The 26,510-nt window shown below is 38.3% G+C and overlaps 1 protein-coding gene across 1 annotated transcript in view; it reads left to right on the forward strand.

Moving 5' to 3' along the window:
• LOC140230414 (peptidyl-glycine alpha-amidating monooxygenase B-like) overlaps positions 1-26,510 on the forward strand; it is a 60,229-nt gene that overhangs the window by 4,900 nt on the left and 28,819 nt on the right. The window contains exons 2-7 of the mRNA XM_072310565.1: positions 4,868-4,922; positions 6,041-6,131; positions 7,684-7,769; positions 13,833-13,919; positions 21,898-21,943; positions 22,434-22,501. Coding sequence (XP_072166666.1) covers positions 4,868-4,922; positions 6,041-6,131; positions 7,684-7,769; positions 13,833-13,919; positions 21,898-21,943; positions 22,434-22,501 — 433 coding nt within the window. The remainder of the gene's footprint in view (positions 1-4,867; positions 4,923-6,040; positions 6,132-7,683; positions 7,770-13,832; positions 13,920-21,897; positions 21,944-22,433; positions 22,502-26,510) is intronic.

Here is a 26,510-nt window from a genome sequence, read left to right on the forward strand (position 1 = left end):
TTGCGACGCTATCGTGATCAAGTGGCACGTAGTCAGTTTTCACCTCCGGACAATAGAAGGTAAGCCCTAGCAACCCCCGAAATGCTCATTCAAGCACAGCGTCGGCGGTCTCCTCACCGACCAATCAGTGACCAGGATGCCAGGAGAAGCGACTGGGCACAGCGCACCCCGCCCGCACGCACCAGTCGACTTAGCAGTGTGCGAGCTTCACGCTTCGGTTAGCGGCAAGCAGCAAACTGACCAATGAGATCACTCCGGTCGTTGTTAGGGGCGGAGCCTGTATGTGGCGCTCAATCCAAATTTTCGAACCGGTTTCTGCTTGGTTGAAACGCCAAAAACATGGCCCAGAAAAACGCTATTTTTTGGTCTTTCCTTTCATCATTTTGCTTCAAAATTTCGACAGATGATAGAAGACATGTCAGACTCCAATAATATGTCAAAATCAGAAAATCGTACATTTTGACCAATTATGATGCTCTGACTTCAAAATCGATTTTCACGGCTTCGACCGTGCGCGACTTTAGGACCTTTTTGTTGTAGCGGGTCACATATGTACAGTACTTTGCGAATACATTTTCAGCATTTTAACCTGTTGAGGACGAGTCCCAAGTATACTTGGGCAGGTGTTTATGGAAAATGTGTGATGTACTGTAGCAAAATCAGTCCGTCCTCAATGGTTTAAGAAAGCTGATAATATCATAATGTGCAATGGAGAAACTCTGTTATGCATCAAATATTCTAGCTGTCCTTTTTCAGAGGTTTTAAACTACAGAGTACATATTTTCATATTGTGCTGATCAAGGCATTGAAAGATACATTTTATGTTTTACAATTAGTACAAAATCTAGGGAAGCCATTCATCTTTTAATAATGACAGTGTTTTTTATGTAATTCACAAAGTTCTCTGTGAAGGAGAAACAATACAGTAACATTCAATAGATTTAAATGTAATTCATGTACAGTTTGCTAATAATCAACACATTTTGTCCACAGTGTACATACCATGTCTCAGCTCATATGAATGCATCTTCTCTTTTACTCCAAATGGTGTCTGATTACAGATTCTTTTATCTGTTCATCTTATAGGCTGTATAATTTGTTTGTTTGATTTATTGTTGAGCTTTTATTTAAAGCTTCCAGAGTATGCATTCCAGCGTCAGCTTGCAAGTGAGAGTTGTATCTCATGAATGTTTTATAACTCCCATCATGAGTTTCCCACGTTTCCTTTCTTGTTGCTAAGTAACAGCTGGCGAGACCACTATTGTATAGCTACTCAAGAACTTCACTGTAGTCACACGGCCCCGGTTTTTTTCTTGAATCTTGCGCCCATCTCATGTGGCATTACTGTGATATAATATACTACATGGCTTCTGTCTGTGACACTTATGGCAGCTGAATTCCAAGCATCTCTATGGCAACTGTATTAGCAGGGAGGTGGGACACCTCCCTGGTATTAGCCAAATATATGTTTCATCCATGGGCTCTTTCTCACTTCTCTTTCTGATTCTCTGGTATGAATGCAGTTGCATATATCTCAAATACTGCTGTTGGTTCTCAAACTTTTGTGTCTGTCTCTCCTTGACAGTTGTTTCGGGTTACAGTTTGTTATTCTGAAGGGTTGTTGCTCCGAAGGTTCATTATCCCTGAGGTATCATCCAAAAATGAAATTAAGTTCATTATTCTATACACCCAGTACAGACCACCGTACATAATCTTGTATGTAGAGTGCTGTCAAGTGGACATTTTTTCACATTTCATGCAACCAGAAGCTACATGTAGCGCAAAAATAAAAGCACACAACTATTTGTGCTTGCCACATGTTCCAAGTAGTAGATGTCTCAAGTGATTCTACCAAATCAAAAATGTGTGAAAATCGTCTTACTCGGCCAGCATGACAATAGCCACTTTTACAGAATGACTTGATATATCAATTGAAAAACCTTTAATAGACACTTTGACAGAGTATACACATGTACATGTATGAGCTCTACAAGATGTTGTGGCAGTGCGAGAAATTACAAAATCAAAACATACAAGGCATGCCACATTGATTTGTTTTGTTTTGTTTTGTTTTGTTTTTGCTTCTTTTACACTTTTCATGGGAGGAACCCACAAATTTTACTCATTTTAGACACATCATAATGTCATAATTCTGCATATGCTTCTACTGTACGTACCTTTATAATTTACATGTGCCCATTTTGTTGTTTCAAACATAACTTTCAAAGAGTATAGAATTATTGCTCTTACAATGTATTTGATTGCTTAAAAGAAGTTATAAAAATGATAGAGACAAATTGCTTGGCTACTGGAAAAGTTCATTATCTGAGAAGTGCAGTGAATGTATGCTGTTCCACTCCTCTAGAGAGATGCAATTTTGAAAGGAGAATATGCCTGATAAAAGATGCTATAGATGGAAATTCCCTTTAAAGGTAGGGGATACCTTTTACAGACCTCCCAAAATGCAGCAAAACATTAAATATTAACCTCAGGGGACTTGTTTAGGCCACTGCTGAGAAATTTGGAAGTCAACAGTTATCTACAATTTGAATAATGCACAAAACTCAACTACTCAGTAGTTCTGTGTGTCAGCCACACTTAAGCCTTTTTGTTGCAGTCTTCTGTATTTTTTATCTATAAACACAAATCTAAAAGTATAAGAGCTGATGTAATAACATATAGAGTGTGTGGCAAGAATGTATATATAGAAATGTTTGTAAGTTTTGATGAACTTTCTTCACATAATATACATGATGGACACACATGCAGTGCATGGGTCTGCAAAGGTAGCCTAGTAATGTACTGGAATTTACGGTGAGCCCCGAAAAAAATTCAATTCAAAATCTAACGGTCAATAAAAACGTACTAAATGTTACCTTCCACTTTCAATACTTTATGGGAGTTTCTAAAATGATACTCTCTTCAACATACCACTGTATTTATACAACTCTTCATTTGAGGCATGCAAATGGGATTCCCTACCTTTAAATTATTGAGCAAAATTGGAGAGATTACTACAAAAAAAGTGACCTACAGTGTACATGTAATGTTTATCTGCTTCCATGCAAAAAGTTTTCCTGTGTTGTGGTTCTAGAAATTTGTAAACCTGTGAGTTTAAAATGTGTGAGCAAAGAAACATTTTCATTGATATACAATGTATGAAGCATTTGTATGATTTTCATACCTATCATCTCTTTTTACAAACATTGAATGAAACATATCTGTAGAAATGCAGGTTATTATACAATTGCCATAAATTTGCATGCAGTCAGGCAAATTTTACATGGATGATTTACAAGCACAGGTTATAGTCACAAGTGTATACTCTACGGTAGGCTTTTTCATCAGTGCACGGAAGATGGAAACCCATATTGAGCTGAGCACTGGGGAGTGATGGGAGAGAAGGAGAGAGAGGAAGAGAGTATGAGGAAGAGAGGACAAGGCATAGGTTTCTGTATGCACAGCCGTAATGAAATTCTTATTTATGGAGTCGGCTGCATAATTACTGTGCCAGAGCCTTGTGCCTGTAGCAGGACTACTACTCATTATATGCGGGAATGCATGATCTGTTCCTAGACAGTGATGACTGTTTACCCAGTACAATTAAAAGGAATGACAATTATAACCAGGAAATATTTCCACAATAAGCTAAACTCATCGGTATTCAGTTGGATGATTCTTGTGTTTTTTTTTTTTTGTCTGTTTCATTTTTTTTTTTGGGGGGGGGGGGCGGGGGGATCTTCTGAAAGCACTCGTACCAAGGAGGAACATACATTGATAAATAATCATCTGAATAAAAAGTACATTTAATGCAATTTTGAGGATATTTGGTTGGCATTCTATTACTGGGTAATAACTGAATAGATACAAACTCTGTGATGACTGAGAAAGATCCAGTTTACTTTTTGATTTTGTGTGTGTCAGAATGTAAAGCTACAATTGTACATGTACAGTGTATGTCTCATCGAATCAAAATATTCCACGCCAATGACTTGACCTTTGGTAGAGTTGTATTACGGCTACATGCAACGTATTCAAATATGAAATGAAATTTGGTATGTTCTCCGATATTGTGCGTTTCACCATTAATGGAGCTGACTGAGGTACAAGTTGCACATTTTTTTTTTTTTTTTTTTTTTTTTTTTTGCATTTGTGTGTGTATGCTGAGTGTATGTGTTACATTTAGCTCTGTGTTGGTCTCTACATTACCGCAGTGTGTTTACCCCTTGACAAAGCATGCATACACAAGTTGTAGCTCAAACATATGAGCTACAACTACATTTGAACTACAAACATTATACAATGTCCACATATGCTTGTAGCTCAAACTTATGCTGACATTGAAAATGTGTTATGAATGTCATTGAACAAGAACTTATTTGAGTGAATCATTTTATGGGCAATTCCAAAAAAAAAAAAAATGTTACTTTTTCGGAAAATCATAAATCTGCAATAATTTGAAAAGTTAGCTATAGATAAACAAATTTAATATCAAATGCTAGAACTTGTCAAGTTCTTTCATCTGAGTGGTATTTTGATACAATTGATGTACACATTTACAGTAGGCATTATTTTCTTTAAAGAAAAAAATTGGGGGCAATATTTTGAGATTTTTCGTAAAAACACATAATCTTTGACTTTCATTTTTCCATATTCATCAGCACTTCAGAATTCATTTCAAAGTACAACGTAGTTTATGGTTAAGAATGGAACAAAAAACACTAATAGTAATCTTAGCCTTGTCTTAGATGTGTGTGTGTTGGTATAAGCATGAATTTCTGCATTTATTGGACATGTATGCATTAAATAATTTCATTGCATCTCTGACTCTTTCCACATATGTATTTTTTTCTTTTACCTTTAACAGCCTGAAGAATACTTGTGCTATGCAGAGGCAGCACCTTACAGAGATTCCTACATTGGTGAGTGTTATTCAACTGACCAGGTCACAAATGCAGTCAAAATCAGGAATTTTGTTTTAGTCCCAGTACTGAATGATGAGAAATATTTACATATTTCCTTCTTGTGATTATATTTATGTACTAGTCCGTACACGCGGCCAGTTTTCTCGGCATGCATCAACTACTGACTATGTTGGACAAGCCTTACTAGGCAACTTTTCTTTTTGTTACCTTGGTAATCTTCTATAAACTGGGAATGTATTTAGTTAGCTGATGGAGTCCAAGATATGCTGTTACTAATATTGTGAAATGACTGGAATTGCATTCTACATTGTACGTCAAACCGGCCTTTACCTTGAAATCTCTCTCATCTGAGTATTTTAAAAGAAGAAAATATGGTACATTGCAGTATTTGCAGTTATGCACATTAGCATATTTCTTATTTCTAAAGAAAGAAAATCATCAGTGAAATTCCAATGACTTTATCATAATTCAGTGTACTGCTGTAGACCGTGAATTTTATATGTATCTACCCACAAATCCATGATGTATTATTTATGATAATATAAACTAGTGAACTTTCACAGGAAGGCAGAGAAGAGAAGTGGAACATTCAGTTTTGATTGAGTCAGATAATGTAATGATATCAATCATTTTCAGGTATGATTAGAGCCAGTAATGAATAATTTGAGTCACCTCTAATGCAAGCATACTGATCTTGTATGTCAAATATTGTATCCAGCTTGCTCTGTATACTGTATAGAAAAAAAAGCTGTTTTTTTCGCATACAGATATTTTCGCGAACGAGGAGGTCTCGGGACATTTTTGCGAGATGTTGTTTTTGTTAATTGAAATCGAGGCTATCGTAAGTGTACTATTACCCTAGCGCACAGCAACATTTTCGCGTGTTGCTAAGATTCATGGTCAAACAGTGATTCACTAAATTTGTGAAAATTAAACCCTCGTGAAAATAACAGCTTACACAGTGTGTAATGTTAATTATGCATACAGTTGGAAACCTATAATATCACTGAAATATCAGTTTGGTCTTTTGTAGCAAATACATACATGTATACTGCAATTGATTTGTCTAGCGACAGCCAAGGTAAATATTCAAAATTTTGTTCTTGCTACCACAGTCAATTTCGAGCCGAGAGCATCCATGAAGACCATCCACCATATGCTCGTCTACGGGTGTAGGGAGCTGCGGGATGATATGCAAAGTGTTGTGTGAGTACTGGTCCCTTTGCTATAAAGTGATATCAAACATGCAGAGGTTCATGCATTGATAGCCTCCTGTTAGTGAACTAGTTCTCTCATCTGATGTGAGGGGCATGTAGGGGTGTCAGATGGAACTACAATGTAGCATGAAGTGATAGCAGTATTTTATGTCTTTTATGAAAGCAGCACTTGTGGTAAATGTGTAATTTGAATATCAAAATATTCCTTTCTTCCTCTTTTTCCTCTTTCTATTTCCTACTTAAGATTCCTCTCTCCCCGTTGTCCTGTGTATTTTTCTTTTAACTCTTTTTTTTTTTATAATGAAGACATACTTGCTTCATTTATAGTGTTTCTTTGTCATTGCAATGGTTTTAGTATATAAAAGTTACACTATTCACAGAAATGTAGGATCTTATCAACATTTCTTCAGTACAACAGTGGCAGATCCTGAGGAGGGCACACCGGGCATGTGCCCCCTCTTTATTTTTTGTCAAAAAAAAAGGGGGGGGGGGAGGTGTGTGCACCCCCTTTAATTTTGTAAAGGCGCCTCCCCTTTACGGAATTCCTGGATCCGCCCCTGAGTACATCATCAATGCCTACACTTTTACATAATGTGGTGGTATCCTGTGTTACAATATTTGTTTGTGATTATAAATCTGACATCGGGAGAAAGAAATCTGCTGCAACACCTTACCATACATTGTGTATAGTATGGTTGTGCCTGATAGAGAATGAGGTGTACAGCGTACTTTGACGTTACATATTACTAGTCCCAAAGGCAACTTAGTATCAGTAGCAGAAGTAGAAGAATTGTTGGTGATATACTGTACTGTATGCTGGCTGCGTGCTATAACAATCCTTTTGGATAAAAGGAAAAAGGCACTATTTACTTTGTATATCACTGAATAGAGTGAATAGTGTAAACTAAAACTTGGATGATTGAGTGATACACGACTGCCCTTCGTAGTCCATTCCTAACCTTTCAACTAGTTGGTTGTCAGTGGTATTGTCAAGTTTACTTTGATTGTGTGATGATTATCCAAGTGTGTCCCTGCTTCACAAAACCCACAAAAAGTTTCTAAGGTTGATGGACATTTTGGTCAATGCAGCCGATTTTGTTTTTCCTGTGTTTTCTGACTCTAAGGTCAAAGTTGGAAAGCATGAAATAAAACGCATATTATTAATCTTTGTAGACTTTTATTTTCTGTCATCTCTTTTAGATGGCTCAGTGCACTTGAAAATACCCTTAACTTTAAAGCACCTTTTCTCAAAAGTATGGTACAAATTGGAGCATTCCTGCTTGTTTATGTTTCTATGATCATATATTTTTATGCGTTTTGAACGACCAACCTGCGTGATGTACATCATTTTAAAGACAAATATTTCCTCTTTTAGAATTGGACCTTAACTTAATACTTATCTTGGGACTTCATAATCTTTGAAGTGCATACAACTTGTAGTCACATATGATGTAAAATGCATTGAATATAACATTCATTACCATATAGATGATCACTAATTCAATCCGTTTTTTCTCTTGTTGAATGAATATACTTTACAGGCAATGTAGTGGAAGCCCCTGCAAAGGCAATAGCAACATTTTGTTTGGCTGGGCCAGGAATGCACCCTCTCCAAATATACCAAGAGGTAAGGACATGTCCTCATTTGTGTGCCTCTCTCAACCCCCCCCCCCCCCCCACCCTAGCCCATTGTATGTTGCACACATCGGCCCGAATTCACGAAGGTGGTACAAATGAAACCATGGTTTAAACCATGGACAAAAACCATGGAACGCCAAGTGTCGCATGGAATATTTTGTTACGAAATCAGTCATTTCGTCTATGAAATGATTATTTTGTAACGAAATGACAACATTTTGTAACTAAATGAACATTTCGTCCACGCGAAATGATAATTTCGTAACGAAACGGTAATTTTGTCGACGAAATGATCAATTTCGTAACGAAATATTCCGTGCGACACTTGGCGCTCCGTGGTTTTTGTCCATGGTTTAAACCATGGTTTCATTTGTACTACCTTCGTGAATTCGGGCCATCATGTCCATGTACACTCACTCGTACCATGGACCATAGGGTCCATGCTCATACCCTGTGTTCACATAGGTCCCACATGTCACAGAAAGTCCTGCACTGCAGGACTTTCCCCCTATAAAACCATGTTGTGGATGCTTCGAGGACTTCTCCCAGTGTTCATGTGAAACCTTGTCAGGTCTTGGGACAAAATTTGGAGGGTAGAGTTTACCTTGGGCGCAGTTGATAGTGCCCAGCTGTATTCATCAGATGTGCTCATTTGTGAACTCTGGTGTTGAATGGCAGGGCTTGCGCTAAACGCCGATTGCCTCTGCAGCTGGAGGACAGTCAAAATTCAGTAGGTGTGGATGGCCAGTTGTATCAAAAGATCGGATCTCTCCAGGCTGTCCCCATGATGTAGGGTCCCAGTGTGAATGCAATGTGAGCAGGTGTAGCACAGTGATGGTGTTAACTTTCACACCCAATGTCTTAATAATCAGCCACTAGAACTGTCACAAAGTCTTCTGGAATTGAAATTGTCTTTACTATATAATTAGCCACCCCACCACTGAACTATACCTTCTTTAACCCCAACTAGAACCACTATAATGGTTATCAGAAAATCTACTAGATTTTAGAATTTGTTTTTTTTTTTTCCCTCAGCATTATCATACTCATAAACCTGTCATTTTCTTTTATAACCTCCTTCAGTACATTTGTGTGTCAGTCACACTTTACTGAACATGTACAATATGCACACAAGGACATCCTTGGTTTATCATGTGTGTGTACACATACTATGCTGTTATGCCTGCACCACGAAGTGTCACCGGAGGCATTATTTCACACTTGGAAGCCTATATACACATACATTTGTACAACATTGTACAAACTTATAGGCAGTTTATTATGCTTTATAATACATACGCAAATGAAGTGTAGATGTTATGTGCTTCTGATGCAGTGTGTAGCATAAGGTCTAGACATACAAGTAGGCTCTTTGTCTTAAAATATGCAAGGAAACTGATTTAATAACAAACTGTAAGCTCCAATCCAACTAACGGGTGACATTTTCAGCATGAAAAGTTTCATGATGTATGGGACTGCCAAACTACGTTTGATATCAGGTAATTGCAAGCGGAAATTTGCTTAATATCAGGCATACTGACACTACAATGTCATTGAGGTCCATTTTTTATGCAGGGCCACCACAATTAGATGAATGAAAAGTTACCCCGATCCCCCTTCCCTCTCTCCCCCTGGTGCAATGACTCAAAACTGTTTATCAATAATGCAGGCAAGCCCAGACATTCAGCAGGGCAGCTATATGCAGGCTGGATAATGTCTACTGCCCCCAGGCAATCACCAATACCACAAATCAGTCCTTGTTTTAAAGGGTTTGATCAGGCGGCATTCTATGTAGAGATTGTGGTTGTGGCAGGGAGGGGTGACACACATGTATGATGTTCAATCTTAAAGGGGCATTCTGGACGATTTTCATAATTTCACATCATGTAGTACATAATTCGACAGCTCCATGTATAGATTCGTGGAATTTATTGTGGTCCTAGAGCAGAGAAACCAATGAATTCAAAATCTTACACAAATTACACTGAACAGTGCTGATGACATCAGAGCCTCATATATCTCAGAAATGTAGCAGTGTAATTCCATTACAATACTGCTTGCTCAACAAGTTCACCTATGAAAAATCCATGCATGCCTTCTTCTTTTGTTCTGCTACCTTGAGCCCCAACTCATGCATTCTTATGGTGAGGCTGTCATGTCATCATCCTTGTTCATTGCAATTTGTTATAAGTTTTTAAAACATTCTCATTCCTTATCCCAATCATTATAAATTCTGAAACTGTGTACTCAGTTTGACTAATCTATAGTTGTTCAAATGTAAAAGTCTGAAAATCATCCGGAGGTACCCTTTAAGGGTATCAATTACTATTCTAACTCTATGGGACAACTTATTTTGCTATAGCACGCATTTACCATAGACACCTACAGTGTACATTTACCTGAGTATACTGAGGGCTAGTCTTCAACGGGTTTAAGGACCTGTATGACCTCCCTAAAAATACTTGTTCAAACCTTGAGGTTGGAACATATGAAGGAGTGTTATGTGTATCTGCAGCAACAAAAGCCGTCATCTATTTAATGTGTGTTAAGTCAGAGTACATTGTATGTACTAACTTTTAAAACACAGGCCTGGACTTTCATCTTTTATTTTCTGTGATAATCACTTTTGCAACATCACCACCAGCACAGCCCAGCTTTTGCACTCAGAATATTCAGTACCCACTGTAATTACCCATTGCTTTTTGTGTGTTATTCTCAATACTCAGTAAAGGTGACATTTGATGAATTAAACTTTTGGGTTCATGTTGTCACATTTGTACACAGTGCAAATAATTGGTCACTCAGATGATTTTTTTTTTTTTTTTTTTTGAGGGGGGAGGGGCATTATATGGAATATTAGATATATTTCATTATCATTCTATCATCTGGTATTGATGGTTACAGTACTTGTTTATGTGAAAATGTTCTCTCATAGGAGAACATAACCAATTTTCTGCCAATGGGCAAATGTATGTATACAGTCAAACCTGTCTATAGCATCCACCCAAGAGAGATGAAAAAAAGGGGGCTGCTATAGACAGGGGCTTTAACATGCCTTTCTCTGGCGGGGGGGGGGGGGGGGGGGACTTTTTAGTGGCCACATACAGTGTATATGGCAGGTGGCTGCTCTAGACAGGTGGCCCCTAAGGCAGGTTTAACTGTATTCCAATACCACATGGTCATGTTTTTTTAGTTGCTGACTGGTGTTTTTGACAAACCCAAAAGCTTATCAGAGTTTGCGGTGTATGTAGCATGCCACTTTTTCAATGTATACCTCATTCCATTGAGTGCCAAGTTCATACACCAAATTCAGAGGAGTGCCTCTTTCATAGAACACATTGAGATGTTATGATAATACAATAAATTTTGCTGTTAGTTTATTTCATGCAGCCACAAGCAGTAGTTATGCCAATGTTTTGTTCATGCTGTTGACTGTATCATGCAAGTATGGAATACACGATGCATGAGAACAACCCTATTGTTTACATGTTTCTCTCACTTACTTAAGATAGACTGAGGGAAGAATTCTAGTGCTATTCTTTTGAATATTTTTAACCTGTCTATTGCTTCCCAAATGAGTATTTAACCAAGAGATTAGCATCTTTTTACCTGCCTCACAAGACTCTTGCACTTAAAGGGTCAAGAATTAATTCAGGATGACAAATGTTTACATATTATTTGAGCGCATAGGGACATTATGCACTATGTGTTATGCAATATATACATTGTAAGCACTGTCTTCTTTTATTATTATTATTATTATTATTATTATTATTATTATTATTATTATTATTATTATTATTATTATTATCATTATTATTATTATTATTATTATCATTATTATTATTATTATTATTATTATTATTATTATTATTATTATTATTATTATTAATATTATTATCATTATTATTATTATTATTATTATTATTATTATTAATATTATTATCATTATTATTATTATTATTATTATTATTATACTTGGTCTCAATTTCAGTGTTAGTTGCATAGCCAGTATACCCTTTTCTGTTGCGTTGAGATGCATGGTAGTAACTTGCAGGTGCATATTATTATATGAATCCTGAAAAGAAAGAGGGTTAGTATTGCTGAAATTGACAGCTAATATGATATCGGTAACATTGGTATTACTTTCACGAATATGGTGTGTTTACTCTGTAAACAGATACATGCATTTGCAAATCAGGTTAAAGTCACCATGTGTCAATCATTACTGATACTTGTAAAAAGAATTGAATCTTCATAGCATACATACAGACATGTACAGTATATAAAATGTAACTTGGTGTTTATGTGTATTTACAATCATGTATGTTTACTTGATGTATGTTGATTACATACATGTGTGTGTTTCCATGACACAATATTAATAAGGACTTATCAGTGAATTATTTTTTCCGTCTGTATACATTAAATTTTGGTCTTTCATCAAGAACTTAAAACAGTTACTCTACTTGATGGCTGGATTTTATGATACATTACAAACAGTATTTCATGTTCCCTCAGATACATGTACTACTGTCTTTGCTGTACAGAGCTCAGCCTCTGAGATTGAGGTTAAAATCCTGACTTGAACTATTTTTATGGTTTTTTTTTTTCTTTTTTGCTCAACATGTGCCACGTTAACAGGAATGCATCTGTTAGTAGAATAATGTATTATTTCTTTTGTGGTTCATCTTCATCTGAGACCCCGTTTACAGTGCGAGGCTCGGCCGCGGCCGTGCCCAGCCCCGCTTCAGTGTAAACGCGCAAAAGGCCAAATGCGAGGCCAAAATTGGCCTCGCATTTGGCCTCGCTCTGGAGGTGGCGGCCGCGGCCGAGCCGCGGCCAAGCCGCGGCCAAGCCGCGGCCGAGCCCGGCCTTTTCTTGGTGTAAACGCAAACTGGGCCAAATGCGCGGCCAATTGCGCGGCCAATTTTAGTCTGGCTACCAAACCCTCTGCCTGTATCTTTCGCTATTCAGGATATTAACCCCCTCAACGTTGAAAACTAGTATAGTTTAAGGTGGTTTTGTCCTGCAAAGGATTCTTTCCTTCGGCAAAGGCCTTTGCCCGAACAGCGACTTTGTCGCCACGGAATTCATTTGGCAAAGGGTCTGAAAACCAGACAATACCAAATTGCATTTGTTTACAAGCAGAGCGCCACTATGACAAAATATTGAAAGGTTTGAATCAAAAGCGCGGCCGAGCCCGGCAGTGTAAACGGACAAAATTGCGGGGCCCGGCCTCGCAATTGAGGCTGGGCTCGGCCGCGGCCAAGCCCGCACTGTAAACGGGGTCTGACTTTGATAAAGTGGCTCTGAAAAAAAAAAATGCTTTGAATTTGTATTTTAAAGGGAAGATAAACCCCAAGAGCAATGTGGATTGAGTGAAAGCAGCAACATTAGTAGAACACATCAGTGAAAGTTTGAAGAAAATCGGACAATCGATGCAAAAGTTATGAATTTTTAAAGTTTTGGTGTTGGAACTGCTGGACGAGGAGACTACTAGAGGTTATGACGTATGAGTGGACAACAATACCAAGAAAATATAAAGAAAATTCTACAAAAATCCATTTTTCATGGAAATTACAAATTCCATCAGCTTGATATTGGCATATGTTAAGGGTAGCAATTATTCCCCCTGCTTTCTGAAAGAGGTTGGTCCATTGCTCTTTCATAATTCTAGAAAAGTGAATTTTTGTTGAATGTCCTTTATATTTTCTTTGTATTGCTGTCCACTCATACGTCATATCCTCTAGTAGTCTCCTCATCCAGCGGTTCCAACACCAAAACTTTAAAAATTCATAACTTTTGCATTGATTGTCCGATTTTCCTCAAACTTTCACTGATGTGTTCTACTAATGTTGCTGCTTTCACTCAATCCACATTGCTTTTTGGGTTTACCTTCCCTTTAAAGGATAGTAATGAGATTCAAATGCATGTCATGGCTTTGTATGTTTGCATACTGAGTATAATATCATAAATTGTGTTATATGTGTAATTCTGTAATTAAGAGTTTGTAAATGGCTCTTTATCTTCTTTCTTATGTCTTGGACAGGTGTTGGTTTCCATGTTGGAGGCTCCAGTGGAGTCAACTATCTGATGATCCAGCTACACTATGGAGATAATCTGGATCACTTGCGAGGTAATGCAGTACTATTAAACCTCTCAGTTACACCGGACGGATCTATCATTGATGTGACATAGTACTGTAGGGATCCTGAATGGTGATCAGTCTTGTGGCATTAAACTCTTGTGTGTGTTGAGATGGCAGTCCTCAAAGCTATCATGCTCCACTTATTTCCTTGTTTGTCACAGCCAGCTAGATGCCCCATCTAGTTCATACTTTACTGTCATTGTGAAGCCTTCCAGTATTTTTTTTTTCTCTCTTAGGTCTGCCACCTGCTTTCGTGACCAACATCCCAAGTAATCAATGCTCGAGATTTTTTTTTTTTTTTTGGCTAACCTGTAATACCAGTCGTGATGCCTTTTCTATTTGACATTGATTAATAGAGCATGCTCTCTCTCTTCTAATAACAATTATAAAACTTAATAATTCTTTGCCTAGCATTCTAAACGGATGGCGATATTATCCTCAATTTCTTTGCCGCTAGTACGTACTAGTAACATACAATAAGCACAGGACCAGACATTTGAATGAAAAAAAAAAAGGAGAAATGATGAACCTTTGAGCTATCTGCAGCCGCATTGATTCTTGAGCATTTATTGAGCACAGCTGTCTGTATGTGTGAAGTGCTCAATGTATTTGCCTGGTGTTTAGCCAAATTGCTGGAGGGAGTGTCACACACAGCTGCTTTGTATTGGATGAGAGCCACAGCTGTGGCACAAAAACAAGCAGTGAACAGGAGAACAGCAGGTGCCATAAAGCTGGTATTGATCTCCCCCCCCCCCCCCCCCCCCATTCGTTGAATATGTGAATTTGCATCATTTTGCTACTGTATTAAAATTATTAATTTTTCCACGTAAGGGTCTAGTAACCTCCTGTTCCTTCTACCTGTACATATATAAGGTGCATTTCATTACTTGGAATGTACTTCCTTAGTTGTTGCTATATCAGGCAATCCTTAGGCAAACTTTCTGGTTCCAGGAAAAATCTTTGCTATGGATGGAATTATGAAATTCATATGCTTGTAAACTGATCTGTTCTGCTTTTTGTGTGAAAGTCAGCCATGTGTGTGTGAGTGTGTGTGGTTTTTTTTTACATGAAAACATTAGTAAAGCAGAAACATTTTAGTTAATATTATTCTATGTCTTCATGCATATCAAATATTTCTGTTTAAGCCATGAACATCAGCATGAACCATAAGGCTGTGAGCATATTTGCTTTGGTGTTCAGTAGGTACTTGTACTTGCAAGTAGCACATACAAACACATACTTCAGAGTTTATGCCCAGAGTTTATGCCATGATAATATGCAAAACAAGAAACTCGGGTGATTATCATAATTTTGAATTTTTCCTACACATGTGATGATGCCATCACCCTCCCACTGGTTTGCACACACAAATATTATTTTGAAGAAAAAAAAAAAGGAATCTTGGTATTTTGGGGGATTATTTAGCAACAAAACTTTCACCCCCATTATGAATCGTCCTATTAATAGTACACAGAACAATTTGATGCAAGGTACGTATACAGATTGTTTTTTTTTATAATGTCAGAACTTTTTAATAGAGAAATTGACTGCTGTCTGTAAACAGTCCACTGAGATGCCTCCTCATCTCAAGTAATCACTACATTGTACTGTTCATGTACATGTGTACATGACCCTTCATTTACACTTCTTTCAAGTTTTAAGAACTTGACCACTGACCAAGGAGTAACAGTTAACCCTTTTTGTGCCAGGGCCTTTTATAGAATGTACAATGCTACAGGGTTTTCTGTGCTAATCGGCACTCAAGCTCAAAAAGGGTTACTGTATACAACACTGTACGCTGTTATTTTCACATATACAGTACAGATATTTTTACAAATGAGGAGGTCATAGACATTTTTACAAGATGTTAGTTTCGTGAATGGATGCCACCGCAAACTACTGCATTTGTAAATGCACTATTACCCAGCGCATGGAGACATTTTTGCATGTAAATTCGTGATCCACCTGTGATTCACAAAATTCGTGGAAATTAAACCCTGCAAAAATAATATTTTATTTCTCTGCGCAAAGGAAGTAATTTCGAATTTATGTCAATACCATACAAATAAATCATTATTGGGATTTTTAAATGGGATCACTGGCCAGAAAATAGAATTCATTCATGTTATTTTTTTTTCTAACTTTCCCCCCAGATAATGCTACCAAGGAAAGATATTTCTACATGACGCTCTGACTGGAAATGAGACTAGTAATCAAAGTGCACTGACCTTTGACCTTCTGCAATCATACTGAACATGCAACTACACTTGTACCTTCATGTTTATTTATTTCTACCCTGTACACCAACTTACTTCACCAACTGGACATTACAAACACATGAGTCCCTTGTTTGAAACATTCGTAATCACTGAAAAAAGGGGGTAGGGAAAAATGAAGGCAGTTCTGTCATCGCATATTGTAACTATGTGCTCATTCCCTTCAATACCTTTCTCTGTTATGTCAGTATAGTGCAGTGCAGTTGTTAGTGTTTACCATGGTTGAATTATGCCTGCTGTACGCGAGGAAAAAAAAAATAACAACAACCAATAATACATCAAAACCCGATTATGGTGGATGAATATTTAATGACACTGGCATTTCCAGAGAATTCATCTGGGGAATCTCATGTTGCCTTAAGGCAACATACAATGTACAGCCAATGCTTATTGCAGCATTCCATGAATATATATATATATATATTTTTTTTTTTTTTTTTTGACATGCATTGAATACAAGTACACATACATAGCAGGTCGGAAAATGTCAGAAAATGTTCCCATCAATGGCATTTTGACTACAAAATGTACTATAGTAAGAGAGAGAGAGAATTAGAGACGTGTGTATTCTGTACATGAGTTCAATATTTCCATCATGTTTGACTCATTGCGAACATGCAGTGCAAAGCTATATCAAAGTCAGGTCTTTTATGTCTTCTTAAGAGAGGCAATATTGCATGTCTCAAAAAGCAGATGAAGTGGAAAAAAAAACTAAGCAAAACAAATAACTGTAATGTCCATGATTGTAAACATATGCAGTTTTGTTTGTTCAGATGGGTGTTGTCTCCAAAGAAACAAACATGGTATTAGTGGCTCTGTTGAAGAAAACATTGGTATCAATATGTTAAAATTGCAGTAGGAATGAAATGTGAGAAATTGTGTGTAACAGTGATGAATAGTAGTTATTGGTTTCTAGCAGACATACCATATAAAGTAATATGACAAAATTAACATCTGTTTTTTCCTAAGGAGTATAGTCTCCCATTTGCCTAATTTTGAAATACAGCTACTGTTGCCAATGTATGTGAAAGAAGAGGACACAGAAGTACATCAAGAAGTTCTTTTTGTCTGGTATTTCAATAATGCTTCTTATCAAACCCCAATTTGGGACCACTTCAATTTGGTTGGATTCCCGGTTTTGCTGGGAGCCCTCCTGCAAAAGAAGAAAACAAAAGAAAACAAAACAAGAAACATGCATGCAGAAAAGAAAAAAAAAAAATCAAAATCATCACACGTTTTACTCGTGATCTCTTAACCAAAGAACAAAAAAAAAAATGGTGTTTTGTAGTGGAAGACTTGTGTGAGGTTATGACATCAGCTTCACCTAGTACTTTAAATTCTATATGTGTGGTTGGTTGCTGGTAATATTGCACTGTGTGAAACATTTGACACTACAAAGTTCTAGAACCTTCTTAGTTTATGTTTCCCTTTGATGAAACCCCCTACCACTCTGTTTACCTGATTCTTTTTTCTCTACTAATCTATTAATTAGTCATCTTGAACATGATGTTTCATGGAATCACACCAGCCGTGAACCTGTCCATATTGTGCCAGATATGGGATATCCTGTAGTTAGTGCAAACCCCCACAGAGGCCACACACAGGATATTTCTTAATAGATGAAAAAGCAGCAGTTCAGCTGTTCATTAGAACTTTGTGGAATGCCATAATCAATGAATTAGTGAATAAATGGAATGCCAGTCATTATGTAGATAAAGACAATTTTCTCCTCGTTAGAATGATACATGACTTGCCCATGTTTTTATTTTTTGTTTGCCAGTATAGATGAGTTGTCAGTGTGAGCTGTTGGTGTGAATGCACTTACAGTGTGAGAAAATGTGATTGGCCTCCCCAGGTGTTTTTCAACTACACATGTGGCCTATTTTCATTCCCTCTTGTTCTGCTGCACCAGATCCTTAAAGTGAAAACAAAGTTCTGGTATTAAGGGCTTGAGAACCCGTCTGGCACCATTTCATATTTGCTTGCAATGTATCGAAAGAGTCTACAAAGAAACTTACCTGGCTGACGCGGTTTGCCGGAATGATGAGTCGTTTTGGAGTATTTTGAGAAAAATAATAAAAGTCGGTAGACCGACTTTTATTCCAGAAGGCTCCAGACTAACTCGGTCTCAGGGAAAACTCGACCCTATTTCAGACAATTTACACACAGTTCGTGATCGCCATGTTCATCAGTACTCTATAATACTACGGGTACCAAACGAGGCCTTACTGAGCAGACGGGAAAATGTGTGCTAATCCTGTACAAAACAAATGGACAGCGCGCTGTCCTCAAGCCTACTAGTATATGCACATCACCTCAGTTGCTGAGACGTGTTTTTGTTGTTGTTTATCAAGCGTCTTTGATTGTTTTTAGAGGTGCTTGAGAGGCGCACACTAATTTTGCATGCGCGCCAAAGAGGTTTTTGATGCGCGCTTTGTAACAACTGAGACCATTACTGCGAGTAGCCAGAACGCTACAGTAGTTTATACAGGCCGCTCCTGTATATGCATAGTACACCACACTGTACAATCCAGAGGGACAACCAATACAACTCATCCTGCCGTCAAGCAAAGTGAGGCCGAGTTATCCCCGAGTCCGAGTCTAGCCTGACCCCGTTCGGGTAAGTTCTGAGACTGAACGTTTTTGGTTAATATTTCCCATTTTCGTTGTTACCCATCGAATATCTTGTTATTACAGCGTTATTCCGCACATTTCCTAGGCATGTGTTCACATTTTGGAGCAAAATTTGACAACTTTTGCAGGCGTACCAGAACTTTTTTGGGGCTTTAAGGATGAGGTTGATGTACCATGAAGGGTTTTGAACATTCAAAGCACTTGTTTGTAATCCTTGTTTTAGAAAACACATTATAATTACTGTTTAATGTCACGTAGCATTCAGAACCTGTGAAATGATTATCCTTCCAAACCACTAACTGCAAATGACATTTTATTTATTTAAAAAAGCTGTGTCACAAGCTGCATAGCCTGTCAATCATACATGCAGCCTTGGACTGATTTGACAATGTGTTATTCTGAAAGTTCAGAAAAATGAAATGAAGTTTTGTAATCTGAAAATGAAAAAAGGTGTTTACTATTCAAAACCTTCAGAATTACGAACCTTATTTCATTTTTGGAATTAAAAACCTTTGGAGTAACAAACCTTTTTCATTACATTTTTGGTTAATGAACCTTCGGAATAATACCACAAATGTTCATATTACCACACCCTACTTTCAGATTAACAACATCCACACATGTAGGTGTATGGACTTTGTGTATTTTGTGATAATGAACATAACCCACCGTGGACATGCTTTTAGGAGAGAGCATTATGTCGCTCTGTACAGTATGTAAAGAACCTTCCTGAATCCTGTGGTATCATCTCCTGGATAGCATTAGTAATACGAAAGGCAAACAGTTCTCATTTTGACATTATGTTGCAAGGGTGGGGGGGGATGTTTTGTAAATCTATTTCACATGTAACTTTTAACTGCCGACTGCCATTTAAATGAATAGGCTTCATCTCCTTGGATAGGATCTTCAGTTGAAAGTAAGCTAGTTATGATCACTTTTTTTCAGATTATGTTTTAAAGAGCGAGTCTTGACCTTTATGCTACACTAGGCATATTCCTGTGCGAAATTTCTTTGGATGATTTCAGGCGTGGGCCATATTCCCCACTCCCGAGTTCCTTGTCAAAGTGAACAGACAGGCCGTGCCGGCAGTGTGTGCAAATGATGGCTCACTGCCACGGTCGCCCTTGTCTCCTCATAACTTAGGGCCATTTCCTTCCTCCCCTGCCGATTTACTCTTTCCCAGTAATGGATAGAAAGGCAAGCACTGCCAACAGCCAAGAAGCTGCTTGCCGGTCTTCATGATGTCAACCAGCAGGGGGCAACAATAAATCGCCTGCTACCCAGTAAACTGTCCTGACTTGGTGCTCATAGGCAAACCATTTTGTCTGAAGGACAGCAGATTCTACAAAACAACATTCCAATAGCAAGCTTGATTTAATACCTAGAAGGAAAATTGAACTCCTCCTGTTCACAGAAAAGTTAGTCGTAACCCGTTGAAGACGAGTTCCAAGTATACTCGGGCAGGGGTCTATGGGAAATGCGTGTTGTAGCAAAATTAGCCCGTCCTCAATGGTTTAAAAGGGAAGAGATGAGTGTGGATGTGATAGTTAATTTGCCTTCTGTCACATGAATACAACCTTGATCTGATCCTGTCTTGACTTCCTTTTCAGATGATTTTATGTCTGATTTTAATTTTACCATTCTGTTGGTGTGGTTTCTGCCTTTTTAACAAAGTCAATTCAAATATGTGGGACCATGACATTTGAAGGTTCAATAGGGACACAGTTTGCATGGGAGAGAACAAGATGCATGAAAGGGTTGGGATGGTGCAGTCGATCATCCTCCAGTATTTGTGGCCCTTGACAGATAATGGTCGTGTACATAACGTGTTGACTGCACGCCGCTAGCCTGCGGTTGTAATCAAGGAGTACATTATGATGGCACACTGCGGCAGCACTGGGGATAAACCGGAGCCGAATTCTGGTTTGCCAGCTGAGTTGACTGGTCATTTCCCCATCAGAGGACAAACAAAACCTCAATCAAAATATGACGTATGGATATGAGAAATAATGTCATTTCCATGTGGGTCTTGTGAACATGAACTGTGTTGCTGTGTACCCCACATCTATTCATCTCTACCCTGTCATTACCATTATATCATCCCCAGTGCTATTTTCACAGCCCTGTATACTCCAATAGTGAGCTAGCTAATTACCCACTCTCTACCAAGAGATATTACCTTTTAGCTCATGGCACCGAGGCACTAATATAGTGAATCAATATTGCCTTGCTGGTCCATACAAATTGTCACTGGTGTTAATCACAGTCATCAATAAGGATCTTGGTTCAAAGTTGCTCCAGCGAGACCTAACTCATCCCTTGAGTATTTTCGCATATTTCACAAGTTAACTTGAAACCACCGAAAGAAGACCAACGATTTCAAAGATTTAAAAAACTTCCATTGCAGATCCTCTCTGTGATTACTACAAGTAAGTGACGTCAGTCCAATAGAAAATGAGTTCTGTAAAGCATATTTTTTTAAAAAATTTAATCCATCAATTACATACTACCTTATATGGAAAAAAAATACATATCTTCAGTATCATGTAGCATTGTATTTACCTGCCTAGGATACTGTAAAACATATTCGCAGCATGAAAATATCGCGAATTGGAGCCGACAGCCTTTCTCGCAGCATGAAATTTTCGCGACTTGCCACTGGCATCCAATGCATATTGTGTGGGCAAGAATTTTTGTGTGCATTTTAATTTCACGAATAATGCCGCTCGCGAAATTCACGAAATTAAAATGCATTCATATCAATTTCTGTGTGCTCTGACTTGTGTTTACAGTATATCAATTTCTATGTGCTCTGACTTGTGTTTTAAATATAAGGCTTCTTCTTTCTCATGCATACCTCCCCTTGATTTTATTGTGGATCTTCAATTAGGTCCATGATTTTATATTGTATCTGTTTCTTATTCAGTGATTTCTATGTCTTACACTTAATTATTTGATGTTTCCATCAGCTATGGTAGCATTTTCTGTGCATTCATAGTCATACATCATTTTTGGTCCTTTTACTATATGTTTGTTCTTATTGTTTTCACTGACAGGTAATCCAGATCATTCCGGCATCTCTCTCACAATGACTCACACCCCGTAAGTATTCTTTCCTGCAGATTTAGGTGTAAAAGAGTATCACTTTTGACTAGTCTAGAGAGTTTGAGACTGCCCAGTGCATCATCTGTCAACACAATACACTAACACTTTGTTGTCCGCACTCCAGCATTGCATGATTTTACCACAGTCGTTCTCTTCCGTGGGCATTCCTTAAACTTTCCATTGTGTTTCTCCTTTCTTTTTCACACCGTACAATGTAAATTTAGTCATATCTTTTACATTAATGTTTGGACTATTGAACACAGTACATGTCATTTCTACTGGATCTACTCATCATGCAGAGGTCTGAAATTCAATTGCTTTGTAGTATTATCAACTGCAGGACTTGTCTATTATAAAACTTGTAATGAGGTTTGCATGTTAAGCATAATTTCCTATCATTGATGCTTTCATTGATTTTATGATGCATTTTGAGTGAGCTCCAGGGGAAAGCCCACAAGATGTTTGTCTTGTTTTGGTTGATTTTCAGGCAGCCGTTCATAGGAGGGATCTACCTGTTGTGGTCAGGCGATATCAACATACCACCTCATAGCACAAGTAAGTTGATTTTTTTTTTCAAAGCTTCAGGGGCATTGTAAAACAGTGTTTACAGTTTCTTATCTTCATCTTCATCCATTTGAACATTATAACGTGGCCCAGTCAGCAAATTTTTGGCAATTTTTTAGAATGAATCCTCACACAGTTGAATTCTGTTTTTAATTTCTTTCCTATGTGTACCTTTGTAGATCCTATTGTCAGATGCTACTTTATTTGGTGTCATAACAAGCAGTCTAGAAGAATTCTTAGATCATAGCAGCATTTTTTTTTTGTTCCCCATACCCTTGTTCAAGTTATTCCTCAGGCCAATGCTGTTGCTACACAACCGGTGATGCCACAGTCTTAGGCAAAGCACATCATGCTAAAGACCACTTTAATAGCCTTTATTCAAGGCCCTCACTCTCTGAGTACCAACACTTTTTAAGTGAAGATAGCCAAAGGAGAGCACGTCAGTATGAGGGCCAACAGGGATCTATGAATGTGATTATCATTCATGAGCTGGTAGAAAGCCTAACCCATGTGCCACCCCTACTAGATAATTCAGTTAGTCACTTTGACCAATGGGATATGTTGAATATCATATCCATCAGCTTTTAGTGCAATGTGTATTACGCATGAACTTCTTCAAACACAGCTGTGGTGATTGTTTGTGATATTTGCTGCTTTTCAGTGACACAAAGGCATTAAAGGTTAAGAGATTTGGATGAGTCTTGGTAAGCTCCCTCTCTTGGGCTTGCCTCCTACTGGTGGTTCAACTCTGTCTTACATACCAACCCTCTGCTCACTTTTCTTGCAATTACTGTAGCAAGAGGGCCTTTGACAGAGACTAGAGTGCAGCATGCGTCAAAGTGTATCTCTCCCTCAAGACATAAAGGGCAATATTTTAACCATGGGCATCTGAGCACTGCATAATATTGACCATTCAAGATCAAAATCTGTCACAAAGACTTATGAATGCATTATGCAGAGCTGCCAATTACCCCTAATAAGTACCTGAACTGTATTTAGTATGTTGTCTCTTTGTCAAAAAATGAGACTAATGTTTTTAACCCTTTCCGTACGGGAACCTGGTGGCCTGCATACTAAGTCTGTGGGCATTTCAGAATTCAGCATGGAATGAGTTAAAAGTGAAACATGCAGAGTGAATACCATTTTCTAATTTTTGACAAAAATGTAGTTTTGCCTTAAAGATATATTCTTTGATATGCAGCTGTTGGCAGCTCTGATTCTGTGTAATACTATTAGTTACCCCCTGCTTGTTCACGAAATACGGGCAAATATCTACGGTCTGGTGCCATATTCCATGAGGCCGGAGGCCGAATTGAATATGGCACCAGACCGTAGATATTTCAAGTATTTCGTAAGAACAAGCAGGGGGTAACGATTTTATCTTTTAGTGTAGGGCCTAGATCTGTAATTCTGTAGATTTTAGTGTAATCTCATTGGTAAAGTTACACAGGCAATCATGGATTTCACATCTGTTCCCGTTCATTTTTTTTGCAGCGAGTGAAGTTGAAATCGTCGCCTGCCGAATGCATGAGCTAGCGCGCTGATTATGGTGCGTGCTGCAGCTGTGTGTAACGTTCACCAGTCACGGAATACGGGTGCCATAGAGCTGTACATGAATCCAATTCTCTCGTTATGCGGAATATTCAAATGCGCACAAATATCAACAAAAAATAATTGAATGAACGGCATTTACTCACCACTTGTACTTTTCTTGTCTCCAGTTTCTCCTACATTCATCAGGAATACATGTTTCATCATCAGTCTCTAATTAAGTCATTTGTTTTACATAACTCCCGTTTCTCGCTTGAAAATGTGAACACTGACAGTTCGAACTTCAAGACGTCAAAGTCAACGTTAAAATGCCAAAACCAAATTTCAAAACATGAAAAGTTCATTTTCAAACTGTTCAAACGTGTGTACAATTACAGGTTTGGCAACAATCTTTAACTATTTTTGTGGTGGATACACATTCACAACCAGATTGTGAATTGTACAACCACTGAATGAAGGGATTGCAGATCTCTGTCGTGGTGATCTCAGGCTAGTTACATGCTGAGCCGTTGTTAATATTTGATTGCCATATTCTCCTACGTGAATTTCTTGGGTTTGTTGCTGAAAGAACGAGTCTTCATCTAATTCTGTCAAAAATGGGCCCAAGTCAAAATTAGGCATAAGTTGGTCTTGGTTTTGGCTTGATAGAGATCGAGGTTCTTGTGGAACAGATACAGTTGTGCTAGTAGTAGTGTGAGGCGGTGTCGTACTACTCGTAGTAGTAGATCTAACGTTAGGCTGTGAACGTGAGGCGCCTAGGGTTACTGTCGAACTAGGCCCAGGCCTAGACCGACTATCGCTTGGATCTGACGTGCTTGACTGTACTTGATCCAGGAGATTCTCACTAAGACTTCTTCCCATATCTCGGTGTGATACGCGTTGATACACAGCAAGGGAACTGACTGACTTGTGTCCAGTCACTGCTTGAATCTGCGACGCAGCATACTTTTTCCTCGATAGGATCGTAGCACCAGTAACACGCACAGAATGGTTGGTGTATGTTTGAGACAACTTATATTTCTGACTAACCTTCTTCATGAAAGACTGGAGTGTGTCAATGCCAAGACATTTGTTATAGTACCAAATCTGACTGTTCTTCAAATGAATTTTGTCTCTCGGTCGTTGCCACAGGCTGTCACAGTCGGGACTCGGGTGCTGAAGGTAGGTTTCAAATGATGTAACTGGGCACCGTGGATTACCTGGTAACTCCGGCATCACTGCTGTGTAGCTTTCTCTATCCAACTCATTGTGGTTCTTGTTCAATTCGTCAATAGCTTTGCATACAAATCTTTTTCCGGTATTCACATCAGTCTTGATGACAAACGTGGATTTGGTCATTCCATGTATATTTTCAGCTCCTCGCCGAAAAAAATAAAATCTTATGTCAAACTGAACTTTTCCTGGAGCACAACTGGATCTTACATAGAACTGAAACTGCGGTAGAGCTGCTGCAAATCAGTCTCGGCTATTTCAGGGTGATGTGAAACGTCTCCTTTACCCATATCTTTCAATTCACGGAGCGCGGCTTTGAATAGCTCATTAGCGGCGTTAAATTCCCTGTCTTTGATGATATCAAAGCTGCTGTCATTCGGCGGAGCCTTTAGATAGCGATTCAAACCATGACGAAGATTTTCAAGAGTTGATGCTTTGTAGAACTCCCCACCAGCAACGTCAGATTTAACGTTAGGCCTACTCGACGCACAGTTAACGTCAGCAGAATTCTTCTGTTTACGAGCGGCCAACCAAAATCCTTCCAACACTTCGTTAAGCTTTGCTGCCGGAAAACTTTCAAAGTTAACGTCATCATATTCATCACTTTCTTCCAAGTACGCCCTGAGGGCCCGGGCTGCTTTTACGTTGGCCCTTGCTGTGTTTTTAGGAGTTGTCGTAACCTTCTTTTCGCTTATTTCTTCTTTCGAATGATGTTTAAATCGCCGTGTTGCCATGTTGACTTCCGTAGGTCTAACTATACAGTATAGCTCGCGAGCTGATTATGCGCACATCCCACGTACTGAGTACGCGCATGTAGCATAGCAAGCTGTGTAATATGACGTCATATCACGGAATAGGGAATATATTCAGTGGTGGATTTAGCGCATGCGCACAATATGACCTTATCACGGAATACGGGATATATTCAGTGGTTGATTGACCAATGAGATTACAGAATTCACCATCACTAAAAGATAAACATCAATATAAGCCTATGAGTATGATGACAATATCACATTGATATCCTGATTCAGCAGATAATGGTACGCAGTATGCGTTCTTGAATAGCTGCATGTGAGAACTACATAGTAATATACATACATTCAGTAACTTTACTGTGCTAGATCCACAAACACACATATGAACATATGTACTGCACATAAAAATGGCTGCTTTCAGAGCCGGAGTGGTTCCATGAGACTACCATTTTGAATCAGTATTTAACCAAAGATTGTAC

This window comes from Diadema setosum, chromosome 7 (assembly GCF_964275005.1).
Source record: "Diadema setosum chromosome 7, eeDiaSeto1, whole genome shotgun sequence".
Taxonomy (NCBI): domain Eukaryota; kingdom Metazoa; phylum Echinodermata; class Echinoidea; order Diadematoida; family Diadematidae; genus Diadema; species Diadema setosum.